At 37.6% G+C, this 22,727-nt stretch overlaps 1 protein-coding gene across 1 annotated transcript in view; it reads left to right on the top strand.

Moving 5' to 3' along the window:
* Col11a1 (collagen type XI alpha 1 chain) overlaps positions 1-22,727 on the top strand; it is a 189,869-nt gene that overhangs the window by 27,273 nt on the left and 139,869 nt on the right. Inside the window, 2 exon segments of the mRNA XM_032897445.1 lie at positions 3,518-3,731; positions 9,057-9,219. Coding sequence (XP_032753336.1) covers positions 3,518-3,731; positions 9,057-9,219 — 377 coding nt within the window.

Genomic DNA, 22,727 nt, shown 5'->3' with positions numbered 1-22,727 from the left:
CTAAGATACTTGTCTGTGATAATCATGTTAGTTAATATAGACACATGTTTTTTGAAATGAAAATAAAATATAAATATCAGCTATGGTCACTTTTAGCAAGAGTCTTTTCGCTTGTCTTAAGTTTATGTTTATATTTTAAACTATGGATATTTAAGATGTTAAACTCTACATTTCATGTCTCTATTACATGTTGATAACTGTTGTTTCATACATTTAATAGAGTGTATGACTAGTACTGTATTAACTTTTGTTAAGTTATAAAGTTTTCAGAACTTATATTGCTCAAACTCAATGGTTTATTAAATTTTTATGATTCCCTCACTCTTATATAAGTATGATGTTTTCTGATGTCTCATCTCTCCTAACTATCTCTCTGTAATTTTTTTCAAAAAATTTTAGGAAAGTGAACAAGTTATCTTTTTGAAGCTCATAATATTTTAATGTCTTTTTCTTTCATTATGAGATCATGGAAAATTAGAGGTAATTTACCTTGGGTCCACTTCACTAAAAAACTATGTTACTTAAGAATATATTTCAATAGCACATAAATTACAAAGCATCTTGTTAAGTAATGTTCTTTATAGATTTTTTCTATCTCACTTCTATGATTATTTCTCTCCTAGTGATTTTCAATATAAAATTTCTGTTATCTTTAAATCTAGTTAGAAGACAAAGATATACAAAAGAAAAATTTCTTGACTAGTATGTATGAAGTCTTGGGTTTGAGCATCATACTAAAAGTTGCGGTTGAACAATATATATCTATATGCCTAGATGTGTATGAGAGCCAGTTAGTCAATGCTGACTTCTTTTTGGTGACATGATATTTAATTTCCATAGCAGCTCTACAATTTAGTCTATATCATTAGCCTAACTAAAGGAAATTACATAGTTTTCTAAGAGCATATGGCTAGAATATCTTGTGGCCAGTGAATCTGACAAGACATAGGATTCTTTTTTATGACATTTTATTTATTTTTAGTTCTGTGAAAGTGTACATTCATCTGTATGTCTGTGTGTTTATGTGTACCTTTGTGTGTGCCTCTCTATCTCTCTGTCTCTGTCTGTCTCTGTCTGTCTCTGTCTCTCTGTTTCTCTCTGTGTGTCTGTGTCTCTGTCTCTGTCTCTGTCTCTATCTCTATCTCTGTCTCTCTCTCTCTCTTCCTCTCTGCCTCTTTCTCTCTCTCTCTCTCTCTCTCTCTCTCTCTCTCCTCTCTGCCTCTCTCTCTCTCTGAGACAGAGGACAATTTCTAAGTATTGATTCTCTTTTTTCACTATCTGGACCCTGGATATTAAACTTTTGTCATCATCATTGGCAGCAAGTTTCTTACCTACTGAGTCATCTCAGCAGCCCAAGACCTCATATTATAGTGAGCTACCATATTAGTTCTCACTCACCTAGTTTGCACATATACGTGCAGGGTAATAAAACAAAAACATCCATACTCCCTGTCTCTGTTCCTCTCTGAATACATCAAAAGGCTTCTTATTCAGGAAATGTCTTCCATTCATTATTATTCTCAGTGGATTCATAGAGTTCGTTTGTGAATGATGCTTACTGAGCCAGCCGTGGTCTTTCCAAAGTTTTTAAAAGTGTTTTTGCCATAATAAATAGTGCTATGATGACCGTTAAATATAATATCTTTACAAAGAAGCATCTCATAATTTAGAGAACTGGAACTGCATATCTGCATCATCTTTGGAATTTGTTCCAGTGATAGTCATATTTACAATTCTGTTTTAAGAATCATTTTATGTTACAACTTGTAATTGAATTAAAAATGAATGGATTTAATATGAAAGCACTTGATATTGGCCAAGATATAATCTATAACAAAAACATTTATTTGTGAATGGATAATATCTTAACTGTGGTAATAAAATTCTCCTAAATGATATCACAATACACACACACACACACACACACGCACACACACACACACACACACACACACACACACATATATATATATATATATATATAGTTAGTTAGTGGTTATATATCATATATTATTACTTTGAAAAATAAAGCCTACAACTTGATATGTAGTGTTTCCATAGTGATATTAGCAGTTCAAATATAAGAAAGGTATATTGTATTTGAGGCAATATTCAAAATGACACATTTAGCCATTGTTTGGTAAGCACCTGTGTAGGACAGGTGATGGTTTAGGTACTTGAGACAAAATCAGAGAAAGAGGAAACAAACATGACATTGTACCTTCATACTTAATAACTCTGATTTTAGTGCCATGCTTTTCAATAATGAAACTGAACTATGTGATCAAAATCTCTTAAGTGTTTAGAGGGATATTGAAGATAACTCTTTTTTATTACTTTATTATTGCACCTTTTCACAATGAGCATGTAAGGGAACAGTGTAGACCAAGTTGGGTAATACAATGTCAATAGGAGTGGTGAATAAGATGGTTCTGGGGTTGGAGAGATTCCTCAGGAGAACCCTTACTGTTCTTGCAGAGGATTGGAGTGTAGTGCCCAATGCCCATGTCAGGTGGGCCATAATGCATGAACTACAGTTCCAGATAATGTGATGTTCCTGACCTCCACAGACATCTGCTGTCATGGAACCACATACACAGATCCCATACTTTAGAGAATGAAGGAGGGCCTGCAGACTGACTCGGTGCTCAAGAGTTCACACTGTTCTTGAGGACCCAAACACTGTACATCTACATTGGACAAGTCACAGCCACCAGTGAATCTATCTTTAGGGTTATCCAACCTGCACTAACATGCACCCCATTTCCTGTCTGTTCGCATATGCATAACTAAACAATGAAATATATCTAAAATTAAACCATTGAAGGAATCTTAGAAAGGTCTGAAAGAGCTTGAAGGGGTTTGAGACTCCATATGAACAGCAGTGCCAAGCAACCAGAGCTTTCAGGACTAAGCCACTACCCAAAGACTATACATGGACTAACCCTGGGCTCCAACCTCATAGGTAGCAATGAATAGCCTAGTAAGAGCACCAGTGGAAGGGGAAGCCCTGGGTCCTGCCAAGACTGAACCCCCAGTGAATGTGATTGTTGGGGGAGAGGGTGGTAATGGGGGGGGGAGGGGGAGGGGAACACCAATAGAGAGGGGGAGGGGGAGGGGTTAGGGATGTTGATGTTGGCCCAGAAACCGGGAAAGGGAATAACAATAGAAATGTAAGTAAGAAATACTCAAGTTAATAAAGATGGGGAAAAAAAGAAGCAAAAAAAAATGTTTTTAAAAAGGACTCTGTTGTGTTGGAAACTGTACTGTCATCAAGATATTCTTTTCTGACTGTTGGCTCAGTTTCTTGTAATCAGTATAATAAATAGCGTTCAGGCTTAACATGGGTTAATATACAGAGAAAGCTTGATAGTCATATGCTTCCCTCTTCCACCACACTACTAGTTTAACTGTTCCTGCTTGAATTTAGTTATCAGGGCCCCATAAATGGTTCAAGTACAGTGACTGAGGAACAATTTGGAAATATGTAATTTCTAACTCATTTTTGTCTTTCCAGGAGGAATTTTTCCGCAAGATTTTTCAATACTATTTACAATAAAACCCAAAAAAGGAACTCAAGCTTTCCTCTTGTCTCTCTACAATGAACATGGCATTCAGCAACTTGGTGTTGAGGTTGGGAGATCACCCGTTTTTCTATTTGAAGACCACACTGGCAAACCCACACCAGAAAACTATCCTCTCTTCTCAACAGTTAACATCGCCGATGGGAAGTAAGTCCTACAGTGACCAACTGAGGAAACTGTGCTGAAAACGATTCCCATTAATCATTCTACAGTCCTTGTGATGTGCCTTTTTCAGTGGCTATTGATGGAAAAACCCCAAAGAAAACACCCCAAAATTGATCTAGTCTACTTCACAGTCTGGGAAAGTAAAGGCAAAAATAAGTGTAAGATATAAATAAATCAGTATGAATGAGATAGAAAAACAGGACAGTAATGAGAACAGGAAATTAAATGGTGGTGAACTTTAAAGAAATGAGAAGAGAGAAGCCCACTTTCAGAATGGAATCCGAGGCTAGGGCTTCTCATGGTGCAGTGGGTGGAAGGCACTTGGGCCAAGCATGTCCATCTGGGTTCAGTTGTTGGACTAACATGGGAGGAGAGAATTAACTTCCACATGTTATTCTCTTACCTCGCCATGCACCCAACATGTGGGTACTCCTCAATCAATCAATAAGTGTCTCAAAATATTAAAACCAGCCAACTAAAGAGCAACAATGAATTAGCATGAGGGGATGGAAGGCACACCGGGCTGAGACTTGCATGCCAACTGCTTTAGCCAGAAAAGAAACAAAGGCAAATGATCCTGATCCAGACATCCTGACAAGCAAGGCAGGGGCAGAGCTTGTCGGGAGGCCTGCAAGGAGGTCACACTGAGGTGTTTGGAACAACTTGGAGTTCAGTTCTGGGTGAGATGTGACCACATTTAACCATTCTAAGCAAAGAAGTGGCTTGATAGGAAATACATTTTTTTTTATTTTTTTATTTATGTGTGTATATTTGTGTGCCTGGTTTTCTGTATGTGTACCATTTGAATATATATGGAGGTCATAAAGGGCACTCAGGACCTTTGAACTGGAATAATGAGCAGTTGTGAGGTGCTCAGTAAGGGTTCTAGGGACGAAACGTGGGTTCTTTGCAAGAACAGTAAGTTCTTTTAATATCTGAGTCATTTTTCCAGCCTCAGTGGTACTAATATTGCATATTATAGGAGACGTTATATATATATATTTGACATGTGCTGTGTACTGTTTTAAGTACCTAATACATTGCTAACTCAGTTAATAAAGCTTATAGATTCTGGGAGCTGAAGTGCAAAAAGTTCAAATGACTTAAATGTGACAGAGATGGCATTTGAAATTAAGTTCATACTATACTCTTGTCAATCCTGGAGATCATGTTATAATCATTTCCTTTTACTTAGAGACTCATTAACCATAAGCAAATGTGTGCTAAATTTGCATGATGTTTTAATATCGAATGCAGAACTCTAAAATCAACTTTACTAGATACATGGCATCTGGCTGTAGGGGTTGAAGACAGTATAGATATAAAAATAAACATTCATTTTTTCCTTTGGTAGAATGATAGAACTCTAAGTTTCAGTTATAGGGAAAACTAAGCTTCTATAGCAATTTGTACTATGATTCTATGAACATAATACACTCAAGTAAACAAATATAAAATGTATATTTAGTTTTTTAACATTTACGCAGGTGTGTATGTGTGTATGTGTGCATGTGTGTGTGCATGTGTGTGCATGTGTGTGTGTGTGTGTGTGTGTGTCTGTGTGTGTGTGTGTGGTGTGTGTGTGTGTGTGTGTGTGTGTGTGTGTGTGTGTGTGTGTGTGTGTGTGTGTGTGTGTGTGTGTGTGTTACTGTTTTGAGAGTTTCATGCATAGGTACTCAGGTATTGTATTTACATCATTTCTAAACCACCTTCTTACTCCTCCAACCCCTCCGCCATCAATGGAAGAACTGCACTGTGTGGTGTGGTGTTTCAGAGTGGAAGACTCTTATGAAGAGGTTATTAGGAAGAAAGTAGAGGAGCACGTGTCTGTTTGCATGGGAACGTGAAGGGAAGAGTGCTCCTACAGAGTGTGTTTGCAGGGAGCAAGGATGTGATCAGCTACAGAGAATCACAAAGCAAAACTTCCAGGAGGCTTCTAGGAGACAGAGAGTAATGTTGAGCAGCTCTATGGATAGTTGCTAGATTTCACCAACACAAAGAAAAGAGTTAATGTGATTCTTATTTATTTATATTTTGGCCTTATTTATATTTTATTTACTCATGTGTGTGTGTGTTGTGTGTTGTGTGTGTGTGTGTGTGTTGTGTGTACGTGTTGTGTGTGTGTATGTGTTGTGTGTGTGTGTGTATGTGTGTTGTGTGTGTGTTGTGTGTGTGTCTGTGTGTGTGTGTGTTGTGGTGTGTGTGTGTGTGTGTGTGAAAGAGAGTGTGAGAGAGAAAGAGAGAGTATGTGTGTGTGTGTTGTGTGTGTTGTGTGTTTATGTGTCGTGATTGTGTGTGTGTTGGTTGTGTTGTGGTGTGTGGTGTATGTTGTGTGTTGTGTGTGTGTATGTGTGTGTGTGGTCTGTGTGTGTGTTGTGTGTGTGTGGTGTGTTTTGTATGTTGTGTGTGTGTGTGTCTGTGTGTGTGTGTGTCTGTGTGTGTGTGTGTCTGTGTGTGTGTGTGTGTCTGTGTGTGTGTGTGTGTGTGTGTGTGTGTGTGTGTGTGTGAGAGAGAGAGAGGGAGAGTGGAGGGTGGATCTTTGTGCACGATGATGTCCGTGGGATGGTGCATGTGTGAGTATGCACTTGAAGGCATGTGCATGTGGAAGTCATGATAACTAGGGAAACCTTGGGTATTGGTCCTCAGTAGTCACCTGCCCTATTTATTTATTGACATTCCAAACACTGGTCCCCTCTCTTGATTCCCCCTCACAAATTCTCTCCCCTATAATCCATCCCCTTCAGGGACCCCTTGAGCAGCTACCCACTGTCAAGTTGTTTGGTGTGGGTCTCTGCATCTATTTCAGTCAGCTTCTGGGTAGAACCTCTCACAGGACAGTTATGCTAGGCTCCTGTTTGCAAACATAGCAGAGTATCATTAAGAGTGTCATTAATGGGACTGATGCCTCCCTGTGTGATGGGTCTCAAGTTGCGCTGGTTATTGGTTAGCCATCCCCTCGGTCTCTGATCCATCTTTGTCCCTGAATTTCTTGTAGTCAGGACAAATTTTGAGGGAAAGTTTGTGGTTGGATTGTTGTCCTTATGCCTCCACGGGGGGTCCTTCCAGCTATAGGAGGTGGCCTCCTCGGGTTACATATCCCACTATTAGGTATCTCAGCTAAGGCCACTTGTGTTAATTCCTGGACGCTCCCCATACCAGGGCTCTGGGATTTCCTAGAGATTCCCTCCCAACCACCAACAGTGGCAGATTTCCGTTCATTTTCCTGACCCTATGACCCTAACTCTTATATCTTTCTACACCTTATCATGCCCCTGCCCTGTTCTGCATCCCTTCCCCGCCCCCATCCAGGTCCTTCTCTCCCTCTGTATCCCATGACTATTTTGTTCACCATTCCTGCTTGGGCCTTCCTTCTTGTCTAACTTCTTTGGGTCTATGAGTGCATCATGGGTATTCTGTACTTTATGGCTAATATCCACTTATCACTGTGTTTGAGTTACCTCACTCTGGATGATATTTTCAAGTTCCATCCATTTGCGTGAATTTTCTTCTCTGAGTCAAGGTCTCACAGTGCTATGGAATTTTACTTTGAGGATTAGGCTAAACTGGTTAGCCATAAAATACCAGATAGATGCATGTCTCTGCCGTCTTAGCACTGGAATTAGAGGTGCATTTCTCTATGTCCATTTCTTTACAAGGAGCTAGGTATTGGACTTGCATCTTGATTGTGCAGCTAGCACCTTATTGACTAATGGTCCTAGCCCCTTCATTCATGTTTTGATGGTTGCTGTGGTCAAAAATGCATAGAAGCACAGATCAAATTAGTAATATAGGTGAGAGAAATAATGGCTTCTCCTAAGCCAAGAATCACCAGCTTTTGTTTCACCATAAAAATCTGTGATATTTTATTGATGGTATAGTACCATGAGAGAAAGGGAGCAGTTAAGCACTCAAAACTTGGCTAATCTAGTACTATTTAAATGATTATTATTTTGCATGCTATACCTAATTCTACGATTTTGGTCATCTTATTATTAGGACAACTTAAAGTAATTAAAAAAATAAGCAAGTTTAGTGTTCAAATGAGACTTTAGCAACTAAAATGACTTTTATTTCCTGCTAATGAGAAGAACATCCCTCAAGACAAGGAATGGCTTAAGTTAGCACACAGCCTTCTTGGCATAAAGTATGTGTAGATTTTGCTCCCAGTGTATGATGTTTCTCCAAGGCTCCTTATATAAGTCTTCGCTCAGTTCAAACCTTTGCTAGTTGAATGTGCTAGTGGAAATACCAACGATAAAGTATGGATGGAAATGTACTTGGTCACCACCCCTAGCCATGCCAAGTATCATGAAACGGACATTTGGGAATGCTCAGGCAAGTTTCTGAGTATTTTATTTTATGGATCTACTCCTAGACACTTCTGGAATATTAATCTAGCACTTTGATTTGGAAGAAAATATAAACCACAGTGGCTTAAAAAATCCAAGCGAGTTTCACTTAGTGGTTTCTGTTAGCACCAGACATTGTTAATAAAACCCTTTCTAGGATGCAGGGAGAGCATGCATGCTTCCAAGGGCTGGCCACATTCCCCGTTCTAAGCCTGTCATCGCCACCCCGAATTAGCTGGGGCAGTAGCTGTAGAGTGAAGTGAGCCTCCTACTCCACACATGCGCTGACTCTGCTTTCTCTCAGTGTTTCTTCCTCTTGCCAGCCCTGGAAAGAAGGAAAGATATTGTGTCTCAGTTTTGGATCCTGCCCACGGTGGTGATCTATAACTGTCTTGAAATTAAAGTGGAAAAAGAACATGAAAACACTTGAAATAAATGGAGCTCGGGACAGAGTAGCACATTGTGTTTTACAATTAGAACATTCAGCGGCTCCAGATGGAGCAGCCATTCAGTCAGGAGACAGACCCTTTTATAGCCACTCTCAGGGGATCGCCGGAGCAGAAGTTTTTCTCGTGGAATTCCACTTCGGAAGAAAGCGTTTACGCACAGAGAAACAATTGCGTATCCATATCTATCGCAATCTCTGTCAAATGTGCTCATCAGAAAACAGCGAGATTAAGCTTTTGTTTCTGCTGCACAAAGTGAAGCAGAGGATGGGCAGTTCTTATCGGCACAGGTGCCTAATCCTTCCTCCCATCTTAGGAAACTGTGTCCTTTTGAGTACTGTCCTGGGTAAAGAGTAAATTGTCACTAGCTAAACTACTGAGGCACAAGTGTGCCTCTGTGTTAGTAGCGTTTCAGCTCACCGTTGACTTTAAAGCTCATATTCTAATGGGTCTCTCGATTTGGCAGCCAGAACCTTTGAAGCTTACAAAAGAATTGCTTTTTTTTTTTTCAGGTGGCACCGGGTGGCAATCAGTGTGGAGAAGAAAACTGTGACAATGATTGTCGATTGTAAGAAGAAAATCACAAAACCCCTCGATAGAAGTGAGAGATCGATAGTCGATACCAACGGAATCATAGTATTTGGAACAAGAATTTTAGAAACAGATGTTTTCCAGGTAAAAATAAATCAAATTCATTTAAACTGGCTGTTGTTAGATCAACGGGGTTAAGAATTCTAGCCATCCCTACATTGTAAAACAAAGTTCAAACTCTAAAGAGTGACCTACTTTCTTCCTCTGTGAGTGGAGTGGTGATGTTTTCCATTGTTGGGCCAAAGGATGATTAGACAATGGTGACTGCAGGCCCTGGGAAGCTTTATTTGAGCACAAACATCCAATTCTCCTGGCAAGGACAATCCATTCCGCTCCTAAACTTTACGGTTCGTACTTTAGCTTACAGAAAAGACCTTGACTTCTTTTTCTAGAAGATTAATTCAGAGAAATATCCCAGCCATATACTCTGCCTAAGTATCTTTTTGTGTTAGAGTGTTTTCTAAGAGAGATTATGTTGAGTTATGTATCTAATAAAGAGATAAACTTTAGGCTTTAAAATAGCCTTTTACAAAATAAAGGGAAAATCGTGGAAGAAGCTTTTCCAATTTTATTTTGCTAATTATCACTATGACACTCAATCTGTCGGTCATTGTATTTGGTAAGTATTTTGATTCTCTGTCTTTTTATAGTATAAACAGAACTGATTGCTGACTCTATTAAGGGATGTACAGAAGTGTTATTGACACAAATTCTGACTTAGTTTTTGGGATATAGCAGCATAGAGCTATATAATGTGATTTTATATATTTTGTTTATGTGTGATACACATGCCCATTTATTAATGTGCCCATATGTCTACAAATACAGAGAGTATGTATATTTAAAGATGGCAAACTACTGCATCTGTGTTTATATGAATCATATGTGGCACAGTACTAAATAAAATGAAATTTCATGACATTTTTAGGTTCTATATTTGGGATAATATTCATTTGTGGCTTTTTCAATTACTGTAGTCTTAAGCCTTTGACTATATAAGTATTTTTTTTTTTTTTCTTTTTTTTTTTTTCGGAGCTGGGGACCGAACCCAGGGCCTTGCGCTTGCTAGGCAAGCGCTCTACCACTGAGCTAAATCCCCAACCCCTATATAAGTATTTTAATCTGTGTTATTACGATGAATTATTTTATGGGTGAATTGTGAGGATACATAATGATAATATACTTTTTGTTCATTGTCATGTATTGACTGAGTGTGCAAGGATGACTATTTACTTACTGGGTGTATGGATGTCGTAGAAAAGTTTTATAACTTCTATTTTTGCAGAATCTTATTTCACAAAATCATGAACAGTTTCATAGTCTAATTTACTTTTGCTGCCCAAACAAGTCTGATTTCCTAGTTTTGTGAGTGAGCGATGTGTAAGAACGCTAATGAGTTCCTTCCTCCTTCTCTTCTGCCGTTCCTTTGTCTCCTCCCTGCTTCCGGTGACTGATTTTATAACACAACATTTAAAATCTCAAAGAGACACAACTGTTAATTTCAAGAATGTATTAAAAATTAAGAGCAATAGTATAGAAGAGATTCTTTTGCGAAATTTCTAGTTAATATGACAATGAGCTGTGAGAAATTACTCTTCCAATCTGTGTTCTAGTTTGAGCATTTTGATGGTACTGCATGAAACTTTAAATATGGCATTTACTTACTGTTAACTTTTAAAATGTACATGGACTTAGAGCTTTTGCACCATAAGTTTGTATCATACCACTTTTTTAAATCTATGCAAAAAGAGAAATCTCTTAGTCTTACTTAGTAAGGTCATTGAGCAACTTTGGGTGAAAAAAGATGAATCAAATGAAATTTCATATTGGTCTAATGCAAATATCCTCAGCCATCATCTGTGAGGCTTATATTTCCTTTTCTTGCCAAATATTATTGTCTGGATATATTAAACTTCAAACTGGGCTCTTTTTTATGTGTGAAAATAAGGAATGAAGAAAATAAATGCAGCAAATAAATACACTTGTTTAACATTGAGTTCAGTCTACCATATCTAAATGTGTGGTCACTGATGTTGTTTTTCTAAAAGATTACTCAAAACTCTTTTGTGTTCATTTTTATTTATACTTTGGTACTTCTATAGGATTTCTAGTCCGTTGAATTTTTTTGTGTGAACCATATATAGTAGAACATGTATTAATTTAATATTTGATAAATAATTACAATGGCACTGCAGCTGTGGAAACAGAAGACACTGCTGGGTCACTTTGTCAGAAATATTGTGACGCATCGTTAACTGGAATTGACTTAGTGTATATAATTTCATGGATACACCCCACGTTTCTGGAATGATACTGTTATGCTACAGTAGACTTTACATATGCCTATTTTTGCATCACAATATGATTTTCTACACAGGAATTCAAAGCACACAGGATTGAAAATGATTTAAGTTCCTCTGGAATGGTTTCCATGCACACTCAGTGGGACATATGTATTTACAGTCTACATGGTGTGGCTTTGGCATAGCAGTAGAGTGATTCTGCAGATGTATTCTAGAATGAGGACATTCTGATTTTTAGCCCTAGGAGCTGGCTTCCTATGCAGCTCTGTCTATGTTTCAGTTCCCCATTTTTCACTTGAGAAGTATAAAAGACAGTCCTTCACAGTAATTGAAAAAAAGTCATGCAGCAGGTGCAGATAATGTCTTTGTATAACAAGAGTATGAAGAGTATGTATAACAGGTGTGTGTGTGTGTGTGTGTGTGCGTGTGTGTGTGTGAATTTGTAAATAATTATAGCTGTTCATTTACTCTTGAACTAATGTTCCGAAGAGTCTTTCATTATGATTTCATGTCTTTTGATAACATGTAACTTCAAATATCTTTGTATATTTTTTCATTGGTATAACTAGCAGTGTGTTAGGTCTTTTTTTTTGTAAACATTTATTTATTATATATAAGCACAGTGTAACTGTGTTCAGACACACCAGAAGAGGGCATCAGATCCCATTACATGGTTGTGAGCCACCATGTGGTTGCTGGGATTTGAACTCAGGACCTCTGGAAGAGCAGTCAGTGCTCTTAACCACTCAGCCATCTCTCCAGCCCCCCCCCTTTTTTTTTAACGAGTCTTAGGTCTTAATAGAAATTTCTAGTTGGTCTTTTTGTTTGTCCTGAAAAAAGACTTCTTTTCTGGCCTACTGCTCATGTATAAAGCACTTTGGACAGGTAAAACCTATCTATTTCCTCTGGTATAACAGCAGTTGAACTTAGGCCATATCAAGAGGAGGCTGATATGGGTGGATGTAGACACATAGTACACAGGGTCCATCCATCAGGAATCCATAGGCCTGGTTGGTTCACCCTAACCATAAGCTTGAAAGACAAGATGACTTATCAGGAAAGCTCCATCGTTAAATCAGAGCTTAGAGCCATGGTTTCTTAAGTTTTCAAAGCACTATCAATTTAATCATCAGTATTTTAAAGTTTGTCAATCAAAGACTTTTAGTTCTAAGAGAAACTGGTTTTGTGATGGTTGTCTCATGATCTGTAAGTCAATTGTGATAGCATTTTGCAAAAGCAGTCAGAAAAATTCTCAGAACTCATTCTGAAAGATTTACAGTGTTGTTGTCACTGTTTTATTATTATTTAATTCATACTTGCCTGTGAGGGTGATCACAAAAGACAGAAGTGGCCAGCTATGAGCTACTTTGTGGCTGGTGCTACAGCATTCCGAGTTGACAGGCCGAGTGCTGGGGTATGAACTCGGTTCTCTGTAAGAGCAGAAACACTCCTAACTGCCGAGCAACTTTTGTATCTCCTCACAAAACATTCCAGGTTTTCTGTGGAGAAATCAATCGATGACAAATTTAAAAGTTATAATATTTTGGTAGTTAATGGAAGGTGCCTCAAATGTTAAATAGTAACAAATGATTAAATTACCTTAAAGCCATTAAGGGCTAAACAGGTGGAAAACTTTATGCTTTCTTTGTGATAATTTCTGAGATGCACCTTTAAGGAACTGTACCAGAGTAGACAACATTTTCCTATAGAGCAATGCAATAGAATGAAGGCAGTGTTTCTATTCACCCACCTGTTTTGTTTAGATGAGCTTAGATATAAATCACTAAAGTGTTACAGTAAATTTTGAATTATAACAGTATGACTTATTTGCCTCTTTTGGAACTCCTCCCTCAGCATGTACAAAACACCTCCCTGGGATTGTATTAGCTTTACAGAGTGAATCGAGGAGACTAGCATCTGGGCACTATTGACTATGCTTCCCCTCCATAAACATGGATGCCTGTTTTAGGGAATTTTTCTTTTATAGAGTTCTTTGGTTATTCATATTTTTGAATACCACTTTTACCGCTTATTGATAGGAAACTGATTGACTTTTTATGTAAAATTTATATCTTAGAATGAGCATTAATCCCCTCTGAGTTCTAAGTTTTATTTTGTTTCCTCTTCTCTTTGATTAAGACAAGGATGATCATATCGGTTACGGATAGACAGTAGAACTTACAGATCTCTGTGCATTCTATCTCTTTTCTTCTTTATTGGATTATCAGATGAAATGGGTTGATTCCCTGAGAGACACAATCTAAAAACCTCACACAGAAAAAAAATAACAGAATTGAGAAAACATATATCCAACATAAAATATTGATAACTTCCCAAGTGCTTATAAGAAATGAAAACAGAGGAATATTTCTTTTTTCTTAATTTGGAATTCCTTCTATCTTTTTGAGTGAGAGTCTAGTCATGCAGAATTCTAACATAGAGCACTCCTAAATTTGTCAATGCAAAATATTAAATGCCAATCTTAAAGAATCAGAACCCTATAGACCCATCTGAACAGACGCATCTCCCCCCCCCCCTCATCTTTTCCTTTAATTCTTTAAGGGAGTTTTTTTACACTTGATCTTAGCCAAAAGGCCGAGAAGCGATAAAGGGATTTTTTATTGGATATTTTTTAATTTACATTTCAAATGTTATTCCATTTCCCTGTTTCCCAGACATAAGCCCCCTATCCCATCTGCCTCACCTTCTACTATAAGGGTGTTACCCTCCCCCCTGACACATTCCCCTACACTGGGGGTCCAGCCTTGGCAGGACCAAGGCCTTCTCCTCTCACTGGTGCCCAAGAAGGCCATCCTCTGCTACATATGCAGCTGGAGCCATGGATCTGACCATGTATAGTCTTTGGGTAGTGGTTCAGTCCCTGGGAGCTCTGGTTGTTTGGCATTGTTGTTCTTGTGAGGCCATAAGCCCCTTTAGTTCTTTCAATCCTTTCTCTAATTCCAGAGGAATACTTCTTACCCTGTTATGTGAAATTACATCACCACAGCACCCAAACTGCATGAAAAAAAAATCCCAAAAAGAGCAGCAATGTAGCTGTAGTTCAAACCACATAATTTTATGAAAATAACTATACACTATCACTAAGTATAATATTTCCCAAATTCCTCTCAACAGTTAAAAGCCAGTTAACATAATCCCACTGATTTGCTAAAAGAAAACAGAAAAGGGCAAGGTATAGTGGTGCACACATTTAAATCCACTGGAAATGGAAAGAGAGAAAGATCTGTGTCAAAATCAGTCTGGCCTACCAAGAGAGTCATGCCTTACTTCTAATTGGAGTTGGAAAGTTATGAGTGTGTCACTGTGAAGTATGATATCATTTGTAGATTTTATAAATACTCTTGTCAATTTGGGGAATATTTTCTGTATTTATTGTGCTGAAATATTTCTTTAATGACAAATGACGTCCACTGTGTAGCCCTAGCTGGTGCATCAGAGCCTTTTGTAATTTCTCGTCTTTCAGTTATTATTTACATTTTAATTCTATTATTATCTGAGAGTTAAAATTCTCTAATTCATTTCATTTAAATTTTAAAGAGAATTTGGTCCACACCATGGTTTATTTCGATGTGAACATTTGTCTGCTTTAGGCTGATGTAAATTTTACTGTTGTTGGATGGAATACTAAGGAAATGCCAATTATATCTAATTGATTAATAGTGATGGTTAGTGGACTCAGGTCTTCCCTAGTCTCTTCTTGTTGTATATGACTGATTTTGATGGAGATTTGTTTATTAAGAACCCAAGAGCATTAGATTCATCCATTCATTCTTGAAGTTACAGTGCTGTTGCCTGTATATTTTACACATATTAGGATCATGAATTGGGGATTTCTTGGCCAGATTATTCCCCAATTTATTTTTATTTAATATTTAGTCAATGTCAGCAATGTGGAGCAGGAATCAATGTCAGAGCCAGAGCAACAGGTTGTTGCTATGTGATTTTGTCTCCTGGGAATGTCACAAGCTAAACTCAAGTCTCACCAACATAACTACCTAAACACAATCTTTCCCATTGTTCTTAAATATTTTGTTCTAATTTTTGTGTTACCTGGTGATCCCTGTGGTGCAGTGGACACCCACCCCCCAACCTTGAGTCTCCTGCATGCTACTATAAAAACTTTATACCATTATACCACACTCAAAGTTTTCTCTTTTTGTTAGGTTTTTTGGTACTCTTTGCATTTTAGTCTGGGTAGCTTTTGTTATAATTGCTTCAACTGAGATTCTCTTTCCTGTTGTTTTTATGCATTGGATATTCTTATAAAGCTACACCATATATCTGTTAGTTTCATTGGTGTATAACATGTTTTTGAGTAACTATTTTATATTTATAATTCATCATCCATCTGTGCTTTCTTATTGTGCTTTGTTTTATTAAAGTTTTAAGCATAGTAATCAGACATACAAAAAATTCCTGTAATGTCAATCTGACCTTACTATATCTGATTCTAGTTTTGATGTTATTTCTTCTGTATAAATTATGTGTCTTACCTAATAATGTGTCTTGTAATTTTTCTATTGAAAGGCAAACACAGTAGACTGAGTAAAATGATCTGTGGGTGTCAAGAGGAGAAAGCAGTCAGTAGTCATAGTAAGGGTGAACTGTCTGGGGAGTCTGAGCTTGCGGAATGTCTGCTTTTTCAGTAGTTCTCAGTTCTGTATACTTAGGTGGATTAGAAGACTCAGATGGGCTAGGAAGTACGCATTTTTCTCCTTCTAATTAGAAGGCTGAATTTTGATGGCCAGTTCCGAATATTTTAGTAGATTTAAAGACAATTCTTCTGCACTCTCTTTACTAGACATCTGACAGAATTATCTCTCTGGTTGTTACTGTAAAAGTGTCATAGAACTCTTAAAGATAACTTACAGATGAGTACCGTGACTGAGTTCCAATGGAGCATTTAATTCCTGGGTCAGTCATATAACCTTTGTCTGTTCCACAAAAGGAAGGTGCAGGAGGCATGTAAACACTTTTATTTTCTGTTCATTCCTTTTTATTTTTTATTGGATATTTTTTATTTATGTTTCAAATGTTATCCCCTTTCCTGGTTTCCCATCCATAAACCCCCTATCCCATCTCCTCTCCCCCTTCTTCTATGAGGGTGATCCCCCACCCAACCACCTACCCAACCCTTCCTGCCTCCCCACTTTGACATTTCCCTACACTCAGGTTCAGCCTTGGCAGGACCTCCTTCCATTGGTGCCCAACAAGGCCATCCTCTACTACATATGCAGCTGGGGCCAGGGGTCTGCCCACGTGTACTGTTTGGATGGTGGTTTAGTCCCTGGGAGCTCTGGTTGGTTGGCATTGTTGTTCTTATGGGGTTCCTATTCCTTAAATTGGTTCCAATATGTGATACATGATGTAGTTTTGGAGATAGATTAAAGTTTGTGTAATTCCAAAAAATTTAGGTGTTTCTCTCGTTAATTTTTCTTACAGCACATTCTGTTCAGTCTTTAAATCTTCCCCATGTTCTATGAACAGACTCAGAATTTCTCCCATAGTTTGAGCCACAACATTTCCTACCTTTTTATCCGATTTGGATTCTGGATTCTATTCAGGTAACACATCACCTTTGGATCTGAGTGTTATAGTTTGACTCTCCTCCACAATGTGCCCATCTTTTCGGGTCTTAGACTATTTTCTATTTTACTTATTCAGCTGTTATCATCACTGGTCTAGTTGGGGTATATTGGGATTCCCCTCTCATAGCCTTAGTGGCAGCACTAACGATGAAATTTGAAGCTGTAATTCTTCATGATAAAAACCAGACACCACGGAAATTGCACATTAAGTCTTTGTCTCATTCTCGACCTCCAGAATTTCATGATCTTAGAATTCATTACTAAAACAATATTGTTCGGAGTTCTCTGCGAAGTGTCTCTGAATACAAAATACAAATGAAAATTGTATTTTACAAAGTCTTCTCTGTGTTCCATCTAGGTTGAGGAAGTATTTTATAGAGTCTGACTCTCAGGAAGGCGAAAGTGAATTGAGTATGGGTGATAACCACTTCAGATATTTCACTTGGGAAATTAAAAGGAAGCTACAGACATCATTCGGTATCTAAGCAGTGAAATAACTGTTGAGGAAAAGGAATTATGATGAGGATAATCCAGTGTTTTAATTTGATAACTAAGTGCTATAATTTGAAGGGATCAAAGCTGTTTCCCCCTTAGTATTCTAAACATATTATTTCACACTGAAGTCATTGGAGAAACTTATTTAACTGAGGACCATTTGCAGTTCTTTGAGAAACATATCTTTCCCAAGTTAAGGTACAAAGTGGTTTTAATCACCAGAGATGTATAGCTGCAGCTTCAGTGAACTGAAATAAAATCTTTGTCTGTTGATAAGTTTTACACCCTCCCACATGTCTAATGAAATCTATAAAGTTTACCCTAGTACAAAGACCTTGTACTAGGTCTTTCTTGTGAACCATTGCTTCACTTTTTCTTGAGAACTGCAAAATAAATAAAGAATGATTCTATCTTTCTCCGCACAACAGGTAGGTTTTCCATGCTCCAGTGCAGGGGCCCCTACTCTTTACTAAGGGGCCACACTAATTGAATTTAGTGGGTTATTAAAAACAAACATACAAAAACAAAAGCAACACAAAACTGAAACAAAAAATTGAAAAGGAAGTATTGTGGGATATATATATATATATATATATATATATATATATATATATTATGATCAAATTTCATATACATGTGTGAAGTTCTCAAAAATAGGGAAAATGTAGGAAATAGCATCTTAGCCAGTCTCTCCTTTCATTATTTTATTTCCTTGCCCTTATTTAAGCTACTTTATCAAAATTCACTCTTCTATTGTTGGGTCTAGCATATCATATACCTAGTTTTAGAAGAGGTAAATTGACTGACAACAAATAACAGTGATTATGTAATTAAAAATATCTTTTTGCTGTGGTCTCCAAGTATAGGTAAATTTATATCTTTTTTCTTATCAGTTTGCATTTATTAATTTCTAGCTCCAGAGATATCACAAAAGTTTTAACAAGTAGTAGAGAAATGGTTCTCAACCTGTGATTCAAGAGTACTTTAGGGAGGGGGGGTTGCTGAATGACCCTTTCACAGGGATTGCCTAAGACCATGGTAAACACAGATGTTTGCCTTAAGCTTCATAGGGTAGCAAAATTCCAGTTATGGAATAGAAACGTTTTCACTCTGGAGTCACAAAGACCTGGCTTGGCCTTCAAAATGAAAAAACAGAGTTGGGAACATGGCTTTTTTCATTTTTCCTCAGCTACAAAATTAGGAGTCTTATATGTATTACTGAATGAAGATTAAGTGAATTACCATTTGTAAAGACGCATTCATGTGTCCTATCAGAGGGGTTTTTGCAAGAATTGACCTAATTTCAAGCGTTGTTGATTACCTTTGGAATTTGGTGGGGATATAGTTAACATAGGAACTATATATCATTTTGTATGATATACAGATTTATAATTTATTCTTTTAAGGAAATGTACCAACACCTAAAAAATACCAAGTGTTTTCTTGACTGAGATTTATTGTTTACTCTCTCAAAGGAACTTAGAATGTGTACATAAGAAAGGGAAAGCAGCTTTGCAGTAATGTAGGGCTCTTTGTTTATGCTTGCCTGCAAATATTTGGTCAACTGCATTTTAGAATATAGCTCTGGCTTTGAAAACAATGATGAAATTATTAATTAAAATCAGCTTTCTGATTCTTGTTTGGTGTAATATACTCCAAGGCTAAAATTCTTTCGTAAATGCAAGGGGATATATACTTGCAAGAGAAACAACAAGCTGTAGTTGACAACTATGAGGCAAAAATTAGTTAAATTTGGTATTTCCACTTAAAGTGAAACAGTATTTTAACTGAAGTTTAATGGAGATTTGTGTTAAAATCTCATCACCCAACCCAGAAAGTCTTAAGGGTCCTTTGGGTATTCTAGACTCAGTGGACTCATAGACATTTAACTTTTTTTTCTAACATTGAAAAATAAATGAATTTATTTTCTTGGTGGAGAAAAGCTTCTGTGTCCACAGTTAAGTATATGTACACAGTAGTTTTCTATTGCAGTTTTTATAAAACAGTTTTAACTTCTTCATGTGGATGTGTGGACATGCTTCTTCTGTGTGTGGGTGTGTGTGTGTGTGCATACACCTGTGTACTTGTGAGTGCATGCATAAAAAGGCATGAGGTGGACATCAGGTGTGTTATTCAGTGTCTTTATGATTTAGTTTTTGAGACAGACTCTCTCACAGAACTTACTGTCACTGCCTGGTTAAACTGGCTGGCCAGTCAGTTCCAGGGTCCTTCTGTCTCCACTTACTTGGTACTAAGTTTACAAGGCACATGCCTCCACACTAGGCTTGTTGGTTTTTTAAGTGGCTTCTGGGAATTGAATTCAGGCCCTCATGCTTATACCACAAGCAAGTAATCAACAAAGCCATCTCCCTTTAGCTACCCAATCTTGTCAGCTCCTAGTCTAGCTCATCAGATTTTTGTTTAGAATTGGTGTGGCTAATTAGTCATTTTCTCCTGGGTTTTCTGTTTTAGGAGGCTCTTAAGTGTGCTGTGGGTCAACACTGGTTTTATCAATTCTTTAGAGTTTTCTCTCGTCATGGCTTGAAGGAGCATCTGGTTTTGGCTTTTGAATGTGTAATCACATTCCTGCGTACTGCAGACTGAGTTAATGTGACATGTGTGGTGAAGAACAACACACAAAAATGTACTACATGAGTTACAACCAGCCTTGGGGGAACGGGTGGGCACTCCCTCTGTCTTTGAGCTGTGCCTGTTAGTCAGAAGAGGGATGTGTGGTTTCCCACCTGCGTGTGGAATGCCTGCCACCTCAGTGCATTCTGATTACTAGATGGGGTGTGTGTTTTATATTTTAGGGCTTTATTGACTTCATATTAAAAATTTCAAGTTAGTATACGTTTTGACTGAGATTGGTTGTAGGAGAAACATGAAGAATTTAAGGTAGAGTTAGATTCTAAGACTCTGTGCACACAGTACTCATTTCTTTAAGAGGAACTCAATTATCTCCTGTCATCGGGTATAGTAAAATACCAAATTTGTCTGCTCTCTCCTTTTACATGTTTGTCCATGTATAATGTATAGATTACTCTTAAAAATGACTCTGCCTCTTCTCGTCTTTATTTTAAATGTTATCAGCTATTATGATTCAGCATTTTGTTAACTGTTAAAAATTGTTGAAGAATTGTATAGCCTGTATATAATACGTTTTTATTAAATTCACCTCCTATTCCCTCTCTCCCATTATCTTTTCAATGGCTCCTCACTACCATTCCCTCCTGACTTTATGTCCTCTGATTTTCTAAGATCACATCAATCTACTTTATGTTGTTTGTATGTGTGTGGGTGTAGTAGCACCATCTCCTGTATTTAGCCTCTCATGTGCTACAACCAGGTGGAAAACGGACTTTCCCTCACTCAGTAGCCACTAGTTGCCAATATATCCTCAGTTAGAGTTCAACTTCATGAGCCTCTCTGTCCCCCATGTTGGAATTTTGACAAACTTGATCTCATGATGGCTTTGTGCTGTAATTACAACCTCTGTAATTTCAGGTCAACCATGGCCCTATCACACCACAAATAAGTGTTTCACTGCAGATATCCACTACCCCCTAACTCTGACCCCTAAGGATTTTCTCCTTTCTCTTCTGCAATAATATTCTAGCCTTAAGGAGAAAGAAGGGGGTGCGGTGTATCTGTCTAATGGTTTTTGGTCAACTTAAGGACAACTCAAGATATCTGGGAAGAGGCACCCTCAATTGAGGGTTCAACCCCATTTGACTGGCCTGTGAGGCATTTTCTTGATTGCTGATTGATGGACGAGGGTTCAGCCCAGTGGGGTTGGCACCACCTTTTCACAGGTTGACTTGAGCATACAGAAAGGTAACTGGAAGCAAGTCATTATTTGTTTCTCTAAGTTTCTGCTTTAGTTCCTGCCCTGACTTCTCATGGACTGTATTCTAGAAGTGAAGTGAAGCTAAACAACATTGCCACTTTCTGTTAATTTTGGCATTTGTAAATCATAACAGAAAGCAAAATAGGCCAGCACTGCACAGGACTTCTTGACTATGTGGGGCTAATGGTGAGTGGTTTCTAACACTGCTACTCTGACAGTAAATATCTTTATAGACATTAACTAGTGAAGCTCAATGAAAAGAGCCTTACCTCCCTTTTTATGATTTAAGGCTACAATTACAAAGTTTAAAACAAATCTTTAAACATTGAAAACCTAGAGGGCTATCCAGAACAAAATTTTACTTCATCTTTTCTGTTCTACATTTTGTGGCAAACACACCATTATCATGAAATTATCTCTTCACTCCAAGGAGTATACAGGGAATGCGATTACTTGCATTATTATTGACTTGCTTTTAGAATGTGATATTTTAAAGGCATAGTCTAGTTCACGTTCTAGAAATGGTTGTATAAAGTTCTGGTATGAGTGAAAATATTTGGCAAATCTACTGAAGTCTTGTCTACTAGTTTCCTCTGTTCAGGTCTCTATGATTGCAGTCACTGTTGTTGGCATGTAGCTCCTGAAGGAGAGAAAGAATGAGAGAGTGACCGATGGCACCTTTTGCTTATGATATTCCAGGGACTTTTCTTTTCATTCAGAGCATAAGTTTTGTCTTCTCACATGTCTGCAGGTTACAGCTCATCCTGTGCAGTTTTCTGGCTTCATCGATAATTCCTTTTCTCCGTGCTCCTTCATATCCACAGAGTGTTCATTTCTTCAAACACACTGCTCACAGCATAGATCCTACCTATGCACCCACTAGTCCTCGTGTTTCAAGGGTTCTGCCTTAGTTTGATTTTCTCCTCTCTCAGTTCATTCTCAGTGTCCTTTAGTCAGTAAAACTTTTCCTCCTTGAACTTGCTATATAATAGCCTATTTTTCTGATTATCACCCTTATTCTTTTTTGTTCTATTTTTGCATTTTTTTCTGATCTTCTAGCATTTACTTATTTCCTGTCTGCCTCTAGAATACAAACTTTGTGAGGGTGGAGGCTTTCTGCAGTATTAGAGAGCATAGAGTCATGCCTGCCATGCAAATTATTTTATTAATAAAATTTAAAAACTAAATGTACTCTCCAGAAATTATTAATTTAAGAAATATAGAAGACTTGTGGCTTCAAGGATGCTGTGTGTAAGTCCTGTTAGCCTTTTACTAAGTGTTGTATTTATTTTACTTATTCCCTGCAAAATGTGTTTCCATATGAGCACTTACACT

Source organism: Rattus rattus, chromosome 3, assembly GCF_011064425.1.
Source record: "Rattus rattus isolate New Zealand chromosome 3, Rrattus_CSIRO_v1, whole genome shotgun sequence".
Taxonomy (NCBI): domain Eukaryota; kingdom Metazoa; phylum Chordata; class Mammalia; order Rodentia; family Muridae; genus Rattus; species Rattus rattus.
Note: the sequence above shows the minus strand (reverse complement) of the source record. Positions and strands in the feature narration are given on the sequence as shown.